Genomic DNA, 21,692 nt, shown 5'->3' on the forward strand with positions numbered 1-21,692 from the left:
ATGTAAACAAAAACTTGAATAAGTTCTCTTTCAGCTCAGTCAGTCCCAACGTTCCCTATAAATGTAGGTCCATGCAGAAAGCCTGTAGTTCAGAAGCAGACGAGGCAGCAAATTGTTGCACACCTTGCTCAGGGGTCTGCTAACCACAGAAAAGCCTAGCTGTACTGTGATGTTGTCCAGAGCTGGCTATGATATGATTCCCTTAAGCCACAGTCCCACAAATACTTATAAGCTAGCAGGAACCAGCATTGCCACCACAAAAAGAGTGGAGTAGCACTGGTGTCCTGCCGCCCTTCTCCACCCTGCCATACCCTCTCCCTCAAGTCATGAGCGAAGTTAATCAAGGGATCTGCAGGCAAGTACCTGATGCCCTCAGGACATATTCGTTACTAGAAACTGGCCTTTGTTCCGCTATGGCAGGGTAGGTATTTGGACTGAACTCACAACTACTGTCTTTTAATCTCAAAGGTATGATTTCATAATACGAATATGCTGACTATTTCCTGCAGCTCTACTGAAGCAGTCCCTTGTGATACAGAGTCCAAAGTCTCATGGGCAGGTTTAGACCCTAGAGCAGCTGCAAAAATCATACTGCACACCCTTCAGAGCGCTTGGTGCACACTGTGGACCACATCAGGCTTCCTTTTTAACCTGAAAGATTATGTAACATAAGAGAAAGCCGCATCCAAACATCAGCCTTACGGCTTTTCTAATATTCCTCATTAATCCCCAAACCATCTTACCATGGAAACAATGCTGGATACTTGCAACTTCAGAATGGTTCATTTACAGATATGGATTCTGAATTCAGTACACACATTCTACATAAAAGTAATACACATCAGGGAAACAACAGACTTTTTCCCACCCTACATGAATTGCTGGATGTATTGTTTGAGTATCACGTCAAAACCTAGAGATTGTAAATTAAATCCCTTAATTACATCAAGGGTACCTGGCACAAAAGAAGTACTTTGTGTAACAATCAAGCAAAGCTTTGGAAGCTGTGTGCATTGGCTGTAAACTAATGAGCTCAGATTAAAAACCGAACAGGATTATCAAAAAAAGCATCATTAACTTAATGTCTCTCCCCCCGCCCCAAGATATTTCAGAATATAAGACAGCAATAAAGTTACCAAAATTCATTATGTTTTACACAAATATTTAAACATTTTCTGACCTCAGACTGGCAAAGTAAAGAAGAAAATGATTCTTCAGCAAAAAAAAATAGAATTTTGGGTCTCATCCTTGCCAGCACAGTGCCATTTGATACAATTAATATCTTGCTCCTGAAGCAGGCTGCTGCAATGGCAGTATTTTTAGACCCCAAGGGAAGGGAGTGTATTCTGAGGCATATACAAATAAATCACCAGGACACAAGGAGAGCTCTGCTCTTCCTCCTCTAGCCAGAAAGCACATCAATGCAAAGAACTGCCGGGCTCTGAGACACACACACAAGTCTACATACCAACAGAAAACAAACTTACAAGTCAGATCGTTAAATGGGAAGAAGAGGCTTTTGGTACTGCCTGATCTGCATTTACGAAAATATTAATCTTCTCATGTTTACAATGACAGCAGGCCAAGGACCAGCTGCAGAGTGGCAAAAGGATTAATTTTAGATTACATCCTTCACCCTTTTTTCATGTATTAGTTTTCATCAAGCGAACAAGAGAAATCAAGTTATTTTGTAGCTACACAATAGCCAGACCAAAAGAAGGGAACGGCAGAGCCAGAAGGCCAGAAAGAAATGGAATTGCCCCCTTTGGCAACTGCCTAGTTTTACTGGATTAGAGGCTATGTGACACTATGCCCTTATTTATTTTAGTAGGCTAAATTCCCCATCAAAAGATGAACTAAGCAGCCACATGAACAGCAGTGCCAATAAAAAAAGAAATGATGACAATCCACATTTGGGGAGGCACAACTACGTCTTTTGATTAGAATTACAAAACAATTCTCTCAGTGTTGCAGGCTGCTTGCATGATGTTTAAGAGTCAAAAAGCCAAATAAAACAAAACAAAACAAAAAAATCACACTGAAATCTGACCACCAAAGACCAAGGCAATACTACATATAAGACTACTAGCTGTGAACAAGTGTTAAGGGCATGAATACAATGCAACTTCCTAATTTAAATACAGACAAGAACAACTAGTTTCACAATACATTTTGAATACTGCTGCACCATCAATGCAATATTTAGGCTTCTAGAAAACGAACGAACATCTTTTTCAGAATTTCTAATAAACCTCAATTTTTCAAATCATAACAAAGAACAATGAATTCAACAGAGCAAGTACTGCATAGTCATGGGCAAATTCATAAAGCCTGTGTAGTGAAACTGCCCCACCCAAAACCTTCTATAGAAACTGAAGGTGGGAAGCAGCTAAGGCTGCTTCTCAGCATTAATTCTTTACATTGCGGAGGGAGATTAATTAAATACAACATTTTGGGATCCAATGATGAAACATTATTATATAGCCTTTAAAGACTAGGTAAAGATCAGGAAAGTAATTTCCACAATTCTTATTCAACGATTTACTCCTCGCTAGTTTCCATATATTACTAAAATTAAGCAGTTATGTTTATTACACTCCATCTACACTGATACTCTCTCAAATTGCTAACCCTTAAACTTGTGCAAAGAGCATACCATGCAAGTTCTACTTCTTTGCTGTAAAAGACGTGTATTTCTTCATTTGCATTCATTCTGTAAAGCAAAGAAACTCTAAAACGTATGCAAACAAATCCCTTATACCCTTTATACATGCTAAATGAAATTAAATTACATGTCAAGACAAAACTATCTTGCATAAAATTTCCACTACAGTTTCCTAACATGTCACCTTTCCAATGTTTGTGTATATAAATTAAACAGATCAGAAGAAAATAGTATGTTCATAGTTCTTCCATGAATAAAATAAGCCATATTCTTGTACACAACGTTCAAAACAGCAATCACCAAGTATACTGTTACAAAGCAGAGAGCTTTGCACACACACATAGTGAAAGTTTTCTTATCGCAGCAGAGTAAACAATTCATTCTTTAAACTGGAAACTTAATTAAATTTGGCTGTGTTTTAAAAATAATCCTGAATGATTTGCCTCAGTCTACCAACAACAGCAGCTTTCAGGAATCCCAGGTCTCAGAGACTAGAGTAAAAGGCTAGAGCAAAGAAGATATACCCTTGGTGTTAGAGAAGCAGGTCAAGAAATACTTAAGCAAATTGGATGTTCTTAAGTTTATGGGCCATGATGAGATGTACCCACAAGTGCACAGGGAGCTGGCAGATATGACTGCAAGGCTATAATCTTTGCAAAGCTCTATAATCTTTGGTCAACCATGGCAGCTGGAGTAAGTGCCTGAAGACTGGAAAAAAGCAAACGCCACTCCTGTCTTCAGGAAGGGCAAGAAGGAGGACCCAAGGAACTAGAGGACAGTCAAACTCGCCTTGATCTCTAGGAAGATGACTGTCCTGGAAACCATTTCTAGGCACATGAAGCAGAAGAAAAACACCACGAGTAGATGATGTATTCATAAAGGGGAAGTCGTGCTTGACCAACCTGGTAAGATTCTATAATGAAACTACCAGCCTGATGGATGAGAACCGTGGAGATTGTCTTCTAGTCTTCACTAATGCCTTTGACACTGTCCCCCATAAGATCTTCATAGAGAAGATGTTAAATTATGAACTGGTTGAGCATACAATGTGGTGGATCAAAAATTGGCTGAAGAGCTGGACACAGAGAGTACTGGTGCATAGTGCAAGGGGAGGAAAAGGACTAAAGAAATGTTAGATCTTCAAGTTCCAAACATTTTACCAGAGAACTCAGAGACTGTAACTTTTAGAATAACAAAGGTAATGTTTTTCTAACATTTCTAGAGGCCTACTGTGAAGCCAACACCATTTACATAGCACTGGAATGACAACTTCTTTCATGCAAAATATTTATTGCACTATGATATGCATGACAATATCAAATTACACTTCTGTCTTCCAGTTAGTTCAGATTCAACCTGTGTTTCAGAACCATCTTTGCAGGTATCGAGGCACTCCCAATGTTTAGCTGAAGTGCATTTTAATTAAGTCATTTAGACAAACCTCCAAGCTGCTCATATTCTCCCCTCCCTTAGTGAGGGCACAGGCACTACCTACTAATTTGACTGCCTGAAATCAGCCTGTTGCTCTAGAGAAGTACTGGCCTGTGCTTGGAAAAGTACCGAAGGTCTTTACAAAGCTGCTAACCAAAGCAACAAAAGAAACAAAGCCTCCTTGTAATGCTTTGCAGGGACAGTTGTAGGTTAGAAAACCAGAGTAGTGAAAACCAGTCACAGACTAATTTATGTGGGAAGGGAATCCAGGGCCTGTAGCCCCAGTCTTTGCTCAAAACAGGGCTAATGTCAGCTTAAGGTTTAACAACAACAGAGATTCCTCAATCTCTGAGCACCTGTTCCCCAGAATGACCATCCTCACTCTGATGAATTTTTTTCTTTATATCCAACTCAAATGTCCTCTGTTGCAACTCATCCCTGTTTCACCTCATCCTTTTGCTGAGCCCCTACAAGAAGCACCTAGCTTCACCTTCTCTGTAACGCTTGCCCAGGAGGTAGTTAAACCAGCAGTAAGGTGCCCTTAGCCTTCCCTTCTCCAAGCCACAAGCCAGCTCCCTCAGCTTCCCCTCATATACTGCCATATGCTCCAGCCCACTGCCCTTCTTGGTGTCTCTGCAGGCCAGGCTCCCGTTTGCCAGTGCGCCTGTAATGCAAAGCCCCAGACTGGCTATGATATTCTTGATGCAGCATCACAGCTGCCAGGTAGATGTGAACAATCATTTTCCTCAATCTGTTCTTCCTAACGGAGCCCAGTGGTCCTAATGGTCACCCTTCGCTGCTGCAAATGCACGCTGCTGACTTGTCCACCAGCATATGAGATTTAAGCACCATGCCTCACTGCTGTGTGAGTCCTCCAAGAGAGCCAGAGCCTACGATCATGTTACTTCTTGTTATCTCAAGGCAGCTTTGTCCACTTCCTCACCTTGGGGCACATCTGCTGCTGATGTTCTCCGTTGACATCACCACCTTGTTGTTCTCTCCCTAATTCTGACCCAAAAACTCTTGATAAGCCCGCTGCCCTCTCCACAGCAGAGCTCTGCACATTCACACCTTTTGCAGTGACATAACCTTTCCACCTTCCCTGTCTGACCTCCATAAAGAGCATGTGTTACAGCACTGCAGTTTACATGAGTACATTTCTGTGATCTGAGGGAGATCACAAGCATGCAAGGCCCACAGACTTCTATTTTCACTTGGACATTTCTCATCCATGTTAAGAATTCACATGCACCTGAGATGAGTCCCCAGTCATACAGCTTCTTACAGGGCACTGTGAACACTTACCCTGCTGAGCCACCCCACATGGATTACCCAGCTCAGTCCCTCCATTTGTCTGCTAGAGAAAGCATATGACAGGATGGATTTAGCATGACTAAATAAAGCATGGAAAGGAATTAAAGTCTTCCTACGCTAGGTAGCAACAAGTTACTTTTTCCATTTTTAAACAAGCTGCTACCTCAATTTTCATTTAAGATCAATTCATGAGAATGTTCTACGAACAGGGAGATTTTACCCCACTAGACCTTTATTCACCTCAAGTTCCCTAAATCTATTACTTTCTGACTCTGCTAGATATAGAATTGGTTTCTCCAATTTGGTCCTCATGCAGCATAGGCATTTTGGAATCTGAACAAAAGAAGCTCAAAACAGTCTTGAAATAGAAAATGATGCTTGAGTACACCCTGTAATTCCTGTGGAACTGAGACCCCCACACGTCTTCTGCTACAGGACACAGCCACAGTATACACTGAGAACTAAAAAGGTCTGCTGGAACCTTGTATTTGTGCTGTGTACAAATACAGTTTTGTACTCCAAAATAGATAGCTTCCCTCAGAAAGTAATAATAGAAAAAAATACAGGTAATAACAGAACAAGAACTATTTTACATTCTTCTGCATTTCTCAAACTTTCTCGTATCTGAAAAATAAACAATACCTACTGAAGTTGCTTGCTGTACTTCACTAAATCATGTTACCCAATTAATATACATATTTGCAATGTAATTTTCACTTCCTGTCTCTGGAAGTGCATTCTAATTTCAGAAATATGCTGACTACAAACAAAGGAGTGAGAACCTCATGTACTTGCCGTCCGAATTCATGGTATGGCGAAAGCAGTGTTGTATCTTGCATACTTATGACCGATCATTATTTTTTAATCATGGAAAACCAGCCAGACATGGGCAGAACCCCATGTCTTTCAAGACAGACAAGAACCAGGGACCTCTGTTCTCTTAGTTCTCATTAGAAGTTGTTCCAGTAGGTAAACTTTGTTATCTGAAGCATGTGCACTGCATACATTAATTCATGTTGTTACGGTATCCTGCATTGATGGTTAATACAGATCACTGATAAAACACTGTGTTCTATTTAACCATAAATGCAACACCACGTTGCAGATTACAAACAACTGAAAATTGACCTACTTAGCTCCAAAAGACGAGTTGCACCATCTACAGGCCTTAGCAGAGGGTTACAAAAATCTTACTTTCAAGTTTTTGAAATAAACCATCAAACATCCAACTCCACATTTCTGAAATAAAAAGTTAAGTAAAGATACTTCCTGGGTAAGTAAAAATAACAGATTTACTCAAAAATCATGTCATCTAACATCAGTCAAACCTAGTTAGGTTGGGCTAGTTTGGTAAGTGTTAAATGGGGTGCTTTATTGTGACAGACATTCAAGCTAAGAAATAATCAGTTACCCACCTCGATGACAAAGGAAGCACTGTTTTTCTATGAACAGTAAAGCACCAAAAATCCAGATGTTTTCTTCTCAAACTATCTATGTGCTCTAAAATTATACTGTGTGAAAATTCTGAATTCTTAAAACAACCAATTTACACTGGAGCACACAAAAGGTAACTTGGCTATCACAAATCTTTGAAAAGATATTTAAATCTGGCAATGCATCTTATCAGTCCAACTAACAATTTATCTTATGTTTGTTCCTTTGAGTTAAAAAAGAACAGCCCTACACATTCTGAATAGCATTAAGACTGGGAGGACGGCATATCAGCAGTTTATGATTAAAATACATTGCTTTTATCTGGAGGCCTAAGAATTAAATTCATTAAAGCGGTCCTTGAAAGAAAGATACATTTGGACAAGCTTAGTTATGATGCAGCAATGCTACAGAATAAACTGAAAGGTACGACTATTTTTTGTTTTAGTCTGTACGTATGGACACTACTTATAATAAATTGCAACCCTGGCGGTTTTGTGGCTTGGCAAGATACAGGAGGTTATCAATGACTTCCTTGAAATGTTTCAAAATTTGTTACACCAACCTTTACAAGCTTTATTGATAGCTTAACTCCGCCCAGGTACTCCCCTCCTCCTTTAAACATAGCTTTTGTTAAATACAACCACCATTAGCCATACAGAATCACAACACAGAATGTAGAGATGATTGTAACTCTACAGAACAGGTCAAGTTACATTTTCTGGCCCCTATCATTTAACCCCAACTTTATAAGGAAAACACTTTCTGCCAGATTTGCAGGACTTTTGATGCACAAACAAGCCTGATAAAAAAGTTAGAATTTCCAACATTTACTTTGCATAAGAAAACCACACATGGGAGTAATTAATTTCCAAATCTTAAAACCAGCATAACCATAAAATTAAAGTTGTCATGGATTTCAGGACCAGAACTGACAGAAGTAGAAGATCCTAGCCATATAATCAAGAACTGACGATGAAAGCTTTGTAACACATGCAGAAGTAAGATAAAGCATTCAGTAAATCTGGGGACAAATACTTCATGTCAACTTCAAACAGTTTTATGCATGTTTTGATCAAGTTATTAGACATCATTCTGAAAATGATTTGAAAACACATACATTTGTTGGAAAAAAAAGCCAAACAATTCAGTCTATAAAACTAGAGAGAAGACCATTCATTGTATAACTTCTTTAAACTTCCCCTTGTCCGAGCCAAAATGTCTTTTTTTGCAGTATTCTGCAGTATCTCTGCTAAAGCCCAAGACACTATTATTTCAGATAACAGCACATACAAACATAAGCCTTAGAGAATGTATCAAAGTTAAATTCAATTTTGTGTACTCTTCTGCTTTTTTAAGATACACATTAGCATACAACTTGAAATGCACTAACCTGCCATTTACTTGAGTTGCATGAAGTTTAGTTTTAGATGATAGGGGAATAGCTATATTTAGCACAAGTTTAAAAGAAACTGTAGGCTTTGTGTGGTGAATATAATCAAGAAATAAACACACGTGCAAACATTCTGTGGGAATACGGCATTTGCAGTTTTCATTTCTGAAGGACTGAGAATCAGTACAATCTCAGCAGTGAGTTGAGAAATTCTGTAAAGCTTCGTATCAACTGATACTGCTCTCTACTGGTAGGGCAGACACATGGTGGCAGGAGGCAGTATGAAAGATCAAGAAAGATTAAAGATCATATTTGGGCCACAATAGCTAGGCAAGATATGGTGTGTCCTGTTACAACCAAAAGTATTTTCTAGAAATACAAAGAGGTCACTACTGCTTAATTTATTCGCTGGTAAACTGGAAGTGGCATCAAGATACACAGACTGAGCATTTGTAGTATGAAGAATAGTTAGAAAGTGGTTGCTGCAGTGCCTTAGCATGGAGCATTAATTATTTGACCATCTAAATATATACCTCCTTTCTAAAAGGTCATAATTGTAAAAGTATTTAATCCAGCAGTGAGCTGTCACTATGTATCTCATAGAGCAAAAGACTTTCTGCTCTGTTTAACTACAGTATGTTGGAGGATAGCACACTTTCAGCTACCATTTCTAACACACCAAGTGTTAAACATATTTTTTGGTTGGTTGGTTGGTTGTCTTTTTTTGTGTGTGTTTTTGTTTTTTTGCTTAAGAAGAAAAATACTTCTGTGAAATAGTTACTAATTTGCATATGTCCATGAAACATGCAACACCTTTACCTTTCTTCAATTCTATTCTTGTCCATAAGTGGCTGTTTGATCCACTGATTAACCAGTCTTTGTCCTTGAGGGGTTCTGCATTTATTTAGTAAACCGGATAGGGACTGTGTAGTATTAGCATTTTCAACAGAACTCTGGAAAAGAAAAAAAGAATTAGTGAAGTTTACTGACACACACCAAATGGCACTCAGGTTTGCTACTTAACACAGATCAGTTTTTTCTGTATGCAACTTGGCACCATCAAAAAAAAAAAAAAAATCAAATGAAACAGCACAGCATTAAAGCAGCTACACTCTGGTCCCTGGAACATGGCAAGCAATAAATGGGTTTGTCTATTTTGATACTAGCTGAATCATTGGAAAAATGAGAGTCATTGGATAGTGAGTCCTTTGAATACGAAAAGCGAAAACGTACTTCCTAGCTTGTTCTTTGTGAAGAGAAAAAGGTGTTAAGGTGAAAAAGGGGAGGGGGGAGGATGTAATCCTGTCCATTTAAAAAGAATAAGGCAGAAACAAGCTTTGGTTCAAGGGTTAGAATTCCCAGTTAGAATGTCATGGTGCTTTCGGAATGTTCTTAAATTCCATCCAGTTCACCAGTCTACTTGCTGCAGCCAGCCCTCCATTTCCATCACCAACAGCAGCGTTCCTGGCATATGTTTCCTCTCTCCTTAATATGAACTAATTCAGACTTCCATTCTCTTTTCCAATTCCAGCATAACTGTAGAAAGCAACAGTACTTCGGAGTTCTTTATCATAATATGATCTAACTATAGAGTTCCTCTCTTCTCCCACCCCAAGTCTGTTCCTGCCTCTGGAGACATGAACTTCTTGGACTAAAACAAAGGAAAGTCAAAGCATCTGCTTAGCCAGACACCTCAGCAGCTACAACCAAGCACTTCCAAGGGACTTCCCATATCTGCATTTTACATGCAGACACTTGTTTGTGGCCACTTCCTACCTGTCTTATGATCTTCTACATTCAAAATAAGGCTAAAAAAAAAAAAAAAAAAAAAAAACAGCAAACAAAAACAGTGGTAACAGTCACTAACTAAGGCATACATTATACAAGAGTAGCTAAAAACAAAGCTAAAAAGCAGAAACTGTCGCTAATCAGGATCTGGGGAGCTGAGACTTGACTGTCAGGCTATTACTGTCCTACTGTCAACAGCTAAACAAGCATACTGCCAAACACTGATCAGTTCAATTGTGCATTTCTTACCTGGAAAAGGTTGAGGGCTTGGACAGCTGCATTATCTAGAACCATGTATTGACTAAGATCAAAAGTAGTCAGTTCAAATTGTCCAAAATTAGACTCATCCGACAGCAACTCTAAAAACTTGATAATGGCTGACAAAGATGAAATAGCGACCTGAAGTTGGAAAAAAAAAAGGACAATCTAGTTCAAAATACTCCTAAATCTGGGAGTATTTGATAATAAATAAAATTACAAGAAATACAAACTGGCAATGTCTCTTAGTCATATCAATTATATCAGATGCATTCCTTTTTTCTAGGGCACAGCAGCTCCTTTCCAGGTAGGTGCAAGAAAAATGAACTAGACATTTGCATAATCTGATAAACAAACTAAGATGTAAAGTACATGTTTGCCAGCTTTCCAAAGCTGTTATCAGCTGGCCCAGGAACACATTTCTGGCCCAGGAACACAAATGAGTTATTGCAGATAAATTAGATACCATAGATCATCTGAGGACATGGTTTCAGGGTTAGTTTTCAGACAGAACAAGGATCTGATCTGGCTCACCAACATGGTCTTACAAATGTTAGTGCCAGCACAAAAGAGAGGGAGCAGCATTACTGACTTGTTCAGTTGTAAGAGTCTTCAAACAATTTTGAACTGTTATGAAATCACACATTAAGGGAGAATAACTCTGCTGATGCTCATTGCAAATGTAAGGTACAATCAAAAGCATTTTAAAACAAATTAAAACACGTTTTATCTCAAGCAAATTAACTCTTATTTACAGCTGACTAAGAGAAGTACACTCAGTTGATATGCAGGCACTACATCACAGGTTTGAGCCGTAAGATGATATAAAACATGAAAATATTAGCATACACAGTACTCTAGTTCCAAATGAGTTTGCCCATTACGCAAATTAATCTAAGGATTGTTCTTGAGTCCTTATGTAGACAGATTATGAATAGGACATACCTCTTGCTTACAGTCAATTTGTTTACTAGAGTTTACTACTTTAAAGAGATGTTTGGTACCTCACTTCTTTCCAGAACCCCTAGAATCTGACTTTGACATAAAGATTCAAGCAGGGCAGACCTGCTAAGCACTTCAAGAATGCAGCTTAATGTGCCATAGGTTATACAATGTACTTTCCCAGAAGTGCAGGAATCCAGTATAAAACAGGATCAGGAAGGGTAGAGATCAGTTCACAACAAGTGCATACACCACAGTGCTAGATGCTCACCTGTTTTTCCATCTCTGGCAACGCTGCACTATTAATTTGTTCTTCTTTTTTTGATTTTAGCAAGCGATTGAGATCCTGAACAATATCTTTTGTTGTGAATTCTGCCTTCTTTCTGTCTGTAATCAGGATTCCTCCTCTCTGAACGACCTGTTTTCCACAAGCAGACACAGTTATCAATTATTTTCAGTTTTCAGCAGATACATGTTCATCTCCTGAGGGGAACACACACTGAGGAGACATTTATTTACTGCTGATTTGCAGAAAGAAGAATGACACAAGATTTTACCCTAACAATTTTTTTCTGATTAAAATGCAAATAAGTCAGACAGATTATACATTTTATATGCATAAACAAAAATTTCTTCAAGTCTACATAGCACTTCCATAAATCACAGCACCTAGCTAAGAAAACAGAGATAGAGCTTTTTAGATAAAGTTTTGTCTAGCTGTAAGCCTAAGGCTATGAGCAAAGGTAATTCCCTTACTTGTCGCAGTTTTCCCATCTCTCCTGCAGTCTCTCCTCCTGGCAACACGCACTCCTTAGGTCCCAGCTGAACCAGTAGAGCTTCAAGGTTTGAGAACTGATCATTATCTGGGAATTCACAGACGCTCAGTTTTCTCAGCGTAGTGTCAACATACCCTACTCCTACAACTCTTTGTCCATCAGCAGTAGACAGCTTCACCCCCACAACCCCAATAGCCATTGACATATCATTGTTGGCAAAGAGAACTTCTTCAAACTGGGCAAGATTTCCCGGAGAACCCTGTTTAGAGAAACAATAGAGTTTGAAAGAGTGTGTATACACAGATAAACTTATTAAAAATAATATAAAAAAAGACAATAATAGATAAGAAAAATCCATTAATACAAAACATACAAGTGTTTTAACTTTTTTAACCATTGAAAATTTAAATATCATCTTCAGAAAGTGAACTACTTCTGGCTTCTTTAATCTCCTGACCTATGACAAGATCCTCCAGCAGTAGAATACTGGAATATACAACAGACCACATGATTTGCCACCGTACCACCAGTCATCAGAGTTCCAAACTGAAGGACACAGGAAACAGTAATCCCCCCCTCCACATTTAAAAAACAAAAATTATAAAAATGTATAAAATTGTACCTTGTATGCTAGATACCAGTCATTTTCTTTGACAGATTTGCTCCCTGCTTTATTCTTGTAAACTTCAACTCTGTAATGACGAACCAGGAGCAGATCTCTTACAAAAGATTCAAAGTTCATTTTACTAAGCACGACACTTTCAAGTTTCTGATTCCCTAGGGGAAAACAAATAAAAGTCTTATTAGATGCCTGAATAATGCGTTGATGTTTATTTTCTATAATCAAAACCCCCAAGAAACAGAACTAACAACCTTCATGATGGATGTTACCCTGATACTGAATAGCATGTAAAGCCCATGAAGCATAAAAACACAACATTCCACTGATAAATGTTAAGCATGAAGTATACACCATCTAACTTTGCAACATTAAGCTCCTTAAGATGATGTTAAGGTTTGCCTCTTCTGACAAAATGCTTTATCTTAATGCTCTTACATGTGTTGTCTGAAAGCTCTACCTTCTCTTTTAGTTATTTTATGAAGTGATAAGTAAAAAAGCAACAAGGAGCAGGCACAAGAGAAAATCTTAGGCAATACATAATTAAATGTTATTCACTGCTGCAGGCCATCATGAGTCAACCACCTCAGCATGGAGACATCGTCCATGTGGATCTCACTGTTGTTAACTGATTAGTCACCTGCACAACTACATCAGCCCAGTCCTCAGCTGTCGCATAAGATGTCATGGAATCATCTCCACAAATGGAAACCTGACAGTGCTCTAATGTTAATAAATGGCGTTTATTGTGGCCAGCTGTCATCCGCATCTGACGGCTGTGTGATGTGAGCTTATGGGGAGGGGTGTGTGTAAGCAGTGTAAGCAGGGTGTAAACAGAGGCACGCTGTCTGCTGTAGGTCCCTTCCTACGTTATCTGTGACATACACCCTACCCAGAACGACGGAGAATTACCATTTCAAAGCAGCGAGAGGCTGGAAAATAAAACAGATTCGCGTTTATTCACGCTTGCTTTGAAGCAGCGGCGAACCAGATCAGACACAGAAGCCCGGAGACCTCTCCTCGCCTTCCTTTCCCCCGCACCACACGGCGCGGCCTCCAGCGGGCCGCCACCTCCACGCAGCGAGGCCCCCGGCCTCCGAACCGGCCACAGCGTGACGGGACGGACCCCAACGGTCCCTAACGGACCCCAACGGCAGCTCGAGCCCCCCCAGCCCGGCCGTGACGCACCCGCGGCGCCCGCCAGCTGCCGGATGACGGCGCGGGTGCGGAAGAGCTCCCTGGCGGCCAGCCGCGCGTCCGCGCCGTGCGCTGTGTAGTAGTCTCCGCGCTCGAAGAAGCGCACGGTGGTGTCGGGCTTCTCGGGCAGCGCCAACACGGCGCGCACGAAGCCCGCCTCGGCGCCCGCGCCCTCCGGCCACACCGCCGCTGCTGCCTCCCGCGGCGCCTCTACCGCCATTGCTGCTGCTGCTGCTGCTGCTGCTGCTGCTGCCTCCCGCCAACCGCCACCGCGCGCGCACCGCCCCGCCAGCGGCGCACGCGCCCCACCGCCGGCAGCCAATCGCCGCCCGGCTCTGCAGCGCGTCACGGCCTCCCCGCCCGTTGCCGCTGAGGGGAGCGCGGCCGCCGGCCCCGCTCCCGGCCCGGCCCTGCCTGCAGGGGGCTGCGGCGCGCAGAGCGCGGGTGGGGGGCGTGGAGCTGGCGTAAAATGCCCGGCAAGGTGGTGTCCCGGAGCCCCGAGCGCACCTCGGGGTGAAAAGAAAGCACTTGGGTGTTTGGCATTGCTTTTATGTTTTTTGTTTTTTGTGGGTTTTTTTTTTTTTTTTTCCAGTCAGTTCCACATCGTGATTCTTACGTCCCAGTTCAGTCATCTGCATCTGATCGCCCACAGTCAAAACGCATCTTAGAATTGAATAAATATCTCAGCATTTCTTCGCAGAATCACAGAATTTCTAGGTTGGAAGAGACCTCAAGATCATCGAGTCCAACCTCTGACCTAACACTAACAGTCCCCACTAAACCATATCCCTAAGCTCTACATCTAAACATCTTTTGAAGACTTCCAGGGATGGTGACTCCACCACCTCCCTGGGCAGCCTGTTCCAGTGCCTAACAACTCTTTCAGTAAAGAAATTCTTCCTAACATCTAACCTAAAACTCCCCTGGCGCAACTTAAGCCCATTCCCCCTCGTCCTGTCACCAGGCACATGGGAGAACAGGCCAACCCCCACCTCGCTACAGCCTCCTTTAAGGTACCAGTAGAGAGCAATAAGGCCGTCCCTGAGCCTCCTCTTCTCCAGGCTGAACAAGCCCAGCTCCTTCAGCCACTCCTCGTAGGACTTGTTCTCCAGGCCCCTCACCAGCTTCATTGCCCTTCTCTGGACCCACTCAAGCACCTCGATGTCCTTCTTGTAGCGAGGGGCCCAAAACTGAACACAGTACTCGAGGTGCGGCCTCACCAGAGCCGAGTACAGGGGGACGATCACCTCCCTAGCCCTGCTGGTCACACTGTTTCTGATACAAGCCAGGATGCCGTTGGCCTTCTTGGCCACCTGAGCACACTGCTGGCTCATATTCAGCCGACTGTCCACCATCACTCCCAGGTCCTTCTCCGCCTGGCAGCTCTCCAACCACTCATCTCCCAGCCTGTAGCTCTGCTTGGGGTTATTGCATCCGAGGTGCAGGACCTGGCACTTGGCCTTGTTGAACTTCATGCAGTTGACCTCAGCCCATCGGTGCAGCCTATCCAGATCCTCCTGCAGAGCTTTCCTACCCTCGAGCAGATCGACACACGCACCTAACTTGGTGTCATCTGCAAACTTACTGAGGGTGCACTCAATGCCCTCATCCAGATCATTGATGAAGATATTAAAGAGGACCATTTCTTCACAGAATCACAGAATTTCTAGGTTGGAAGAGACCTCAAGATCATCGAGTCCAACCTCTGACCTAACACTAACAGTCCTTCACTAAACCATATCCCTAAGCTCTACATCTAAATGTCTTTTAAAGACCTGCAGGGATGGTGACTCCACCACCTCCCTGGGCAGCCTGTTCCAGTGTCTAACAACTCTTTCAGTAAAGAAGTTCTTCCTAACATCCAACCTAAAACTCCCCTGGCGCAACTTTAGCCCATTCCCCCTCGTCCTGTCACCAGGCACATGGGAGAACAGGCCAACCCCCACCTCGCTACAGCCTCCTTTAAGGTACCAGTAGAGAGCGATAAGGTCGTCCCTGAGCCTCCTCTTCTCCAGGCTGAACAAGCCCAGCTCCTTCAGCCACTCCTCGTAGGACTTGTTCTCCAGGCCCCTCACCAGCTTTGTCGCCCTTCTCTGGACTCGCTCAAGCAGTCCTATGTCCTAGTTCTTGCCTACGTCCTTACCCTTTCTTGTTTCTGACTCCCATTGTTCGCTTCCCACTGCTTTCCTCCTCCTTCCACCCCACATTAGCTTCCCCCACCTCATCCCTCTCCCCTCCTTCCATCCCACCTGGTGCTGGCTGTTCCCTCACAAGAAGCACTTCATTGTCTCCCACCACAACCCCTGCTGCCCTGCTCCTTCACAGTGTCCCCTGAGCCGCCTCTCCCCTCGGGCACCTCGGCCCTCCCATCCCAAACACCAGCGCCATGCCCCTGAGGTAATGGCTTTCCTCACACCAGCGCTCCCCTCAGCCTTTTCTCCTAAATAGGAGGGACAGACACCCTGTCCCTCCTGTCCCATCAGGTTATCGTACAGATGACTACTTCATTTCAATTAATGAGACAATTGGAGACCCATTTTCAGTTATAAATGTGGTGGCATTACTGTAAGTATGTTACCAGAACCTTGACAGCTTTGCTGTAGCTACAAATCTTCCTCTTATGTCCTGAACAATTATAAAATCAGCATCTTTCTTGAGGGGCAATTGGATTTATTTTCAGTATGTGTAAGTATACTTTTCCAAAACTTATTTTCAGAAGAGCTAAACCACCTAGCCTAATATTCCCCTGCACCAAAATTGTTTGCTTGAGGCTGTGCTCATGTAGAAAAATTAGGCCTAAATAACTACCATTCAGCAAACAGGTAGCCTTCTGAAAGGCAATCATAACACCAGAAGTGAGGTGATAAAACCACATCAGCCCAAAATAGATGGGATTACTTCTCTTTGTACATACAGATGAGTATGGATAAGGCAGATAATGGCATTTAAAATGGGATTTAAAAACAAACAAAACAAAACAAAACAAAACAAAAAACATACTTTTATGAACATCTGGAGAGGAGATGAGCTCAAGGAACCTCATTACCACCTTCAAAAGAGATAATAACGCCTGTTAAGCTGTAATTGCTGTGTGTTGAAGTGCTTCATTCTCACTCTTCTGGGCTGGTTACACCTCCTTCAGCAGTTTGCTCCAGGCAGCTCTGTGGAACTGCAGTCTCCCATTTACAGAAAGCCACCACCTAAACCTGCCACTAGCGTTCTTTGTGGTGAGCACAGCTCATGAGAAACCTTCATGCCATGACATCTGCTCTACAATGTTTCACTGGATCCTCTGAGCTTCACCTTTCCTCTGAGCTTTGGCTATTTCTTTAACCCATGTGTTCTGCACACTGGCTGATCCACACAAGTCTGACTGTAGACCATCAGCCTATTAGGAAGGGTGGTTGCTTCCTCATGCTGTTGCTAGCAGAAATCTTGCTGCTTTCTCTCTTGTACACCGGGAGGGATGAGGAGTGTAACTGTTAGGCACGTGGTGGATGGTAAACCTATGTGAATCTAGACCTTCATTACTTTTGTTGCCTTTTTATGCATAATGAGCGTACACATAAATTTTCATACTTTTTTTTTTCAGTTAAGAAAATGGATGCCCTTTAAATACTGAAACACTAAAAAAAATAAATCCTGTTTCACTAACAGTTAATTAGTATTCAACGGTGATCAGTGGCAGCAATAATACTTCTGAATTTTTAGGGATGTCACCAGAAAATTTTGTGACTGGTGTATGTATGTGCGCACACATACAGTGCAACAGAGGTCTAAGATAATATTAAAGGGATAAAAATAGTTTGTTAATGTAAGCTGGAAAACAGAAAATGTGGCTGTTACCTTGTAAAGGACCTTTTAACTTTCTTGTATGCAGTTTTTTATTCAGACCAACTTGCCACAGGCATCCCTCTACTTTGCAGTCACCTGAATGTGTAAGGATTCTGCAGTGCATTTAGGGCTTAATAGAGGGAAAACAAAAACATCTTAAATGTATCAAGTTTTTACCTCCTGTAACTTGATAAGTGTTGCCTTTAACATTATACATCACCTCCTTTATCTACCACCTTCTCCCTTTTGTGTCTGCCATTGCACTGTTAAGAAATAAGAACAAAGGGTTTCTAAAAAGTCCATAAAACTCCTGTGGAGATGAACCCACTATTCCCTGTGTGTGAGCCTCTCTACAGCATGCCTGACTACCTGCATGGTAGTCATCCTAACAATGGATCTTTGTAACGCCAAACTGCAGTCTCGGATGGAGGTTGCTAAAATTCAGTATCAGTTGTAAAGTTGGAGCAGCAGAGCTACTAGCATTTTTAGTTACCTAGATTTTTTTGCAGGGCTACTTCAAGTAGTCTATAACTCAAAGCCTCTGTGTTTTACGGCAATCAATGTCCAAAAGGTAAAGATGCAAATACATGTATACATTTCAGGAACAGTGCTATTTGTCTTACCAAATTTATTATGGTTGTTGATGAGGGTAACAGGCATGCTATCATCAACAGACCCTACGTACACTGTGCCTTCACTTTGTAGTCGTGGAAACTATGCTTAGGGATTACATACATCTTTGTACGAAATTTTTATGACCTTTATTGGTCATGTTTTCTCAAGCCTGTTATTTGCATGTCCTCTTCTAGAAAGTCTCTCATTAGTTTTGCATAAGCATTTATTTAATTTTGCTCAGCAATAATAATAATGTTAATATATTACATATATAAATGCATACTAGCAACACTCATAAGAAAGTAATAGATCTGCACCTGCCTATACAAGCACTATTTTCCCATGTTGTACATACAAACTGAGATAAATATCTCTTTCGTTCATTCTCAGATTATTTAACAAATCTACAGTCTGGCCTTTATGTCCTGTACATTAAAAGAGAAGGAATGTGGTATCACAACATTGTGTAGAACTTCAGATTTAGGAAACATGCTCCTTCACTGAAGGAAGTTAATGAATTAAGCACGTAAAAGTATTAGAATATTTACTTTGTCAAAACCAGATGCAATAGAAAATTGCTTTTTAACTTTGCTGACAACTTTTGAAGTATTGCAATAAAGAATGCTTAATATTTTGCTATTTAATGTCTTAGCATTTTCCCATAACAATTTTGCCAGCAGTTCAAAAGTGCTCTGTAAAGAAACATCATATGCCTATGCATAAAGTTGACATTATCTGATTGTCATGGGTTTAGATGACAAGGTTTCGGTAGCAGGGAGCTACTGGGGTGGCTTCTGTGAGAAGAATCCAGAAGTTGCCCCACATTAGACATGGCCAGTTTCAGCCAGCTCCACAAGGGACTTGCTGCTGCCCAGAGTTGAGCCAGTAAGCAATACTGTTTATGCCTCTGTGAGCACAGATTGAAGAAAAAAAAAAGAAAAAAATACTGGACAACAGCAGCTGGGAGACGGAGGAGTGAGAAGCCACCCTGCAGCCCCCAAGGTCAGTGCAGAAGGAAGGCAGGAGGTGCTCCAGGCACGCAGCAGCAGTTCCCCTGCGGCCTGTGGAGAGGCCCCTGGTGGAGCAGGCTGTCCCCCTGCAGCCCATGGGTCCCACATGGAGCAGATCTCCACACTGCAGCCCATGGAGGAGCCCCCGGTGGAGCAGGTGGATGTGGCCTGGAGGAGGCTGCGGCCCATGGAGAGCCCCCGCAGGAGCAGGCCCCGGGCCAGAGCTGCAGCCTGTGGAGAGGAGCCCACGCAGGAGCAGGGGTCTGGGGGGAGCTGCCGCCCACCCACAGGGGACCCGAGCTGCAGCAGTTTGCTCCTGGGAGATGGACCCCATGGTATGGACCCACGTGGGAGCAGGTCTTGAAGAGCTGCTGCCTGTGGGAGGCCGCCGCAGGCTCAGCTGGGGAAGGACGGCATCCTGCAGGATGGACCCCATGTGAAGCAGAGGCAGAGAGGGACCATGAAAGAGGAGCAGATAAAGCGTCAGGGACTGACTACAGCCCCAACTCCCCCTCGTTCCCCGTGTTCTTAGTTTTAGTTTGTTTCTCACTTCTCTAGCTTCTTAATAACAGGTAATTTCTAAATTCCCCCTATGCTGAGTCTGTTTTGCCCGTGATGGTAACTGTTGAGTGATGTCCCTGTCCTTATCTCAACCCTTGAGCACTTTTTATCATGTTTTCCTCCCTCTTTCCCTTTGAGGAGGGAAAGTGAGAAAGCAGTCACAGCATAGCTCAACTGTCTACCAGAGTAAAACTACCACACTGATATTGGCTTTTTTTTTTTTTTTTTTAATAAAAATTCAGTACATTAGCCTTCTCTAGATACAGAAAGTTATAAAACACAGCAGAACAGCTCTTTTCACCCTTATTATTTTCCATTTCTCCATACATATACACTCCCATGCAGCTGTATTACACAAGTAGTGTTTAGTAAACAAAACAGGACAAAACAAAAACCTATAGAGATCAATAAAAGTACTTAGGATAGGAAACCAGGGAAAAGCCCACTACTAAATCAGTTGTAATTAACAGCTGTTTTGAGGTAAGCAGCAGTTTACTTGTACCATAGGAACTGACTTTAGAAACAGACACAGTAAAATCAATCTGAAAAAAAATAAAATCAAAATGCCTTCCTCTCCTGTAGAAAAAAAGGTTTTTGAACAAACTGGGACAACATCCATGCCACACAGCAGGCACATACCAGTCAAGTCAGCACATGTGTAGCACCAGCTCAGCCACAGCACATGGCACCTTTTCCCATCCCACAGGCCAAAAATAGAGCATTAAAAAGGGATGGGGAGTCTCAGGATGAGAGGAAAAACTGGCAAATCCACGGGGAGGAAGAAAGGCATGGTAATGATGGCATAGCGTAGACATTCAAGAAAATATACGATTGCACGTGACTCAACAAAAGACAGCCTTACTGAAAACTAGACTTCATTTAATAGCTTATAAAATATTATTAAATTTAGCATGGCTCAGCAGATTGCCTTTACACCATGGAAGAAAGGGAGTGGCATGTACTGGCAAAGAGAGAATGCCCTGTAGGAACTGTCACCAACCATACACCCACCAAAAGGCAGAAAGGCACTCCTGTAAATTCCCTACAACTAGATTTTTGTGCTTAGCAAGCCCAGCAGCTTGACAGAGCAAACTGATGGGAATGCCTCTGCTTACCAAAATTTGGCCAAACCCGTGGGCTGCAGCAGCAGCTCAGTACACATGCACCTGTGTTCATAGCACTAGGTGATAGAAACCTTGAAGAAATGATTTGCACCAGTAACAAGCCTACATTTTCAACATTTAACACAGTAACTAACACAAGCATGATAGCTACCATGTTGTCTGAAAGCAGAAGGTATACTGCTGACCTGTAACATAATTACAGTCAACTTCCTTGTTGTGAGCTGGGGACATACACAAGCTCTCTAATAGGCTATGTTCCACATTTAATTTTATGAACACAGTATGCAGTTTAGCCTACTTTTCCTGTTTTAGGGAGGGGGAACAAAAACATTGCATTAATAAACAGATTTGTCATTCCATTCCTTATCTTGTATCTCATTATTTCTTTGGCAACAGGAGTTACAGCATTTCCTTTATAAATCAGATGCTGGATGGACCATCTATTTACATGCTAGCTAGCATACATTACATAGGATTATTGACTGCCAAAGCAAATCATTTTATGCCAAGCTTGGGGAGGTAGATAGCCTTTTAATGTCTGGTCAGACTTCATGACAGAAAACAGTAATAAAAACAGAAACTGAGTCTGTTAACAGTGTAAGAGCTCTAGCTCTTTTCCAGCTCTGAGATCAGTTGCCAACACTCTCCACCCCAAAACCTACCCCTGATTAAAGGGTTGTTTTATTACAAATCCATACACACCACTTGAAAGAGCAGTCTACAGGTTCCTGAAA

The 21,692-nt window shown here is 42.0% G+C and overlaps 1 protein-coding gene across 2 annotated transcripts in view; it reads right to left on the bottom strand.

Annotated features, from left to right (window-relative positions):
• The window catches only part of MSH2 (mutS homolog 2), a 33,722-nt gene extending 19,619 nt beyond the window's left edge, over positions 1–14,103 (bottom strand). Inside the window, exons 1-6 of one of the 2 annotated variants that reach the window (XM_027453619.3) lie at positions 13,806–14,103; positions 12,621–12,775; positions 11,979–12,257; positions 11,494–11,640; positions 10,272–10,421; positions 9,054–9,187 (exon numbers count right to left, since the gene is read on the bottom strand). In XM_027453619.3, coding sequence (XP_027309420.1) covers positions 9,054–9,187; positions 10,272–10,421; positions 11,494–11,640; positions 11,979–12,257; positions 12,621–12,775; positions 13,806–14,034 — 1,094 coding nt within the window. In that variant the 5' untranslated portion in view covers positions 14,035–14,103. Of the gene's footprint in view, positions 1–9,053; positions 9,188–10,271; positions 10,422–11,493; positions 11,641–11,978; positions 12,258–12,620; positions 12,776–13,529; positions 13,745–13,805 lie in introns of those variants that run through there. The other variant, XM_072035447.1, reaches the window with a different exon arrangement.
• Positions 14,104–21,692: the final 7,589 nt, after the last annotated feature.

This window comes from Anas platyrhynchos, chromosome 3, assembly GCF_047663525.1.
Source record: "Anas platyrhynchos isolate ZD024472 breed Pekin duck chromosome 3, IASCAAS_PekinDuck_T2T, whole genome shotgun sequence".
NCBI lineage: Eukaryota > Metazoa > Chordata > Aves > Anseriformes > Anatidae > Anas > Anas platyrhynchos.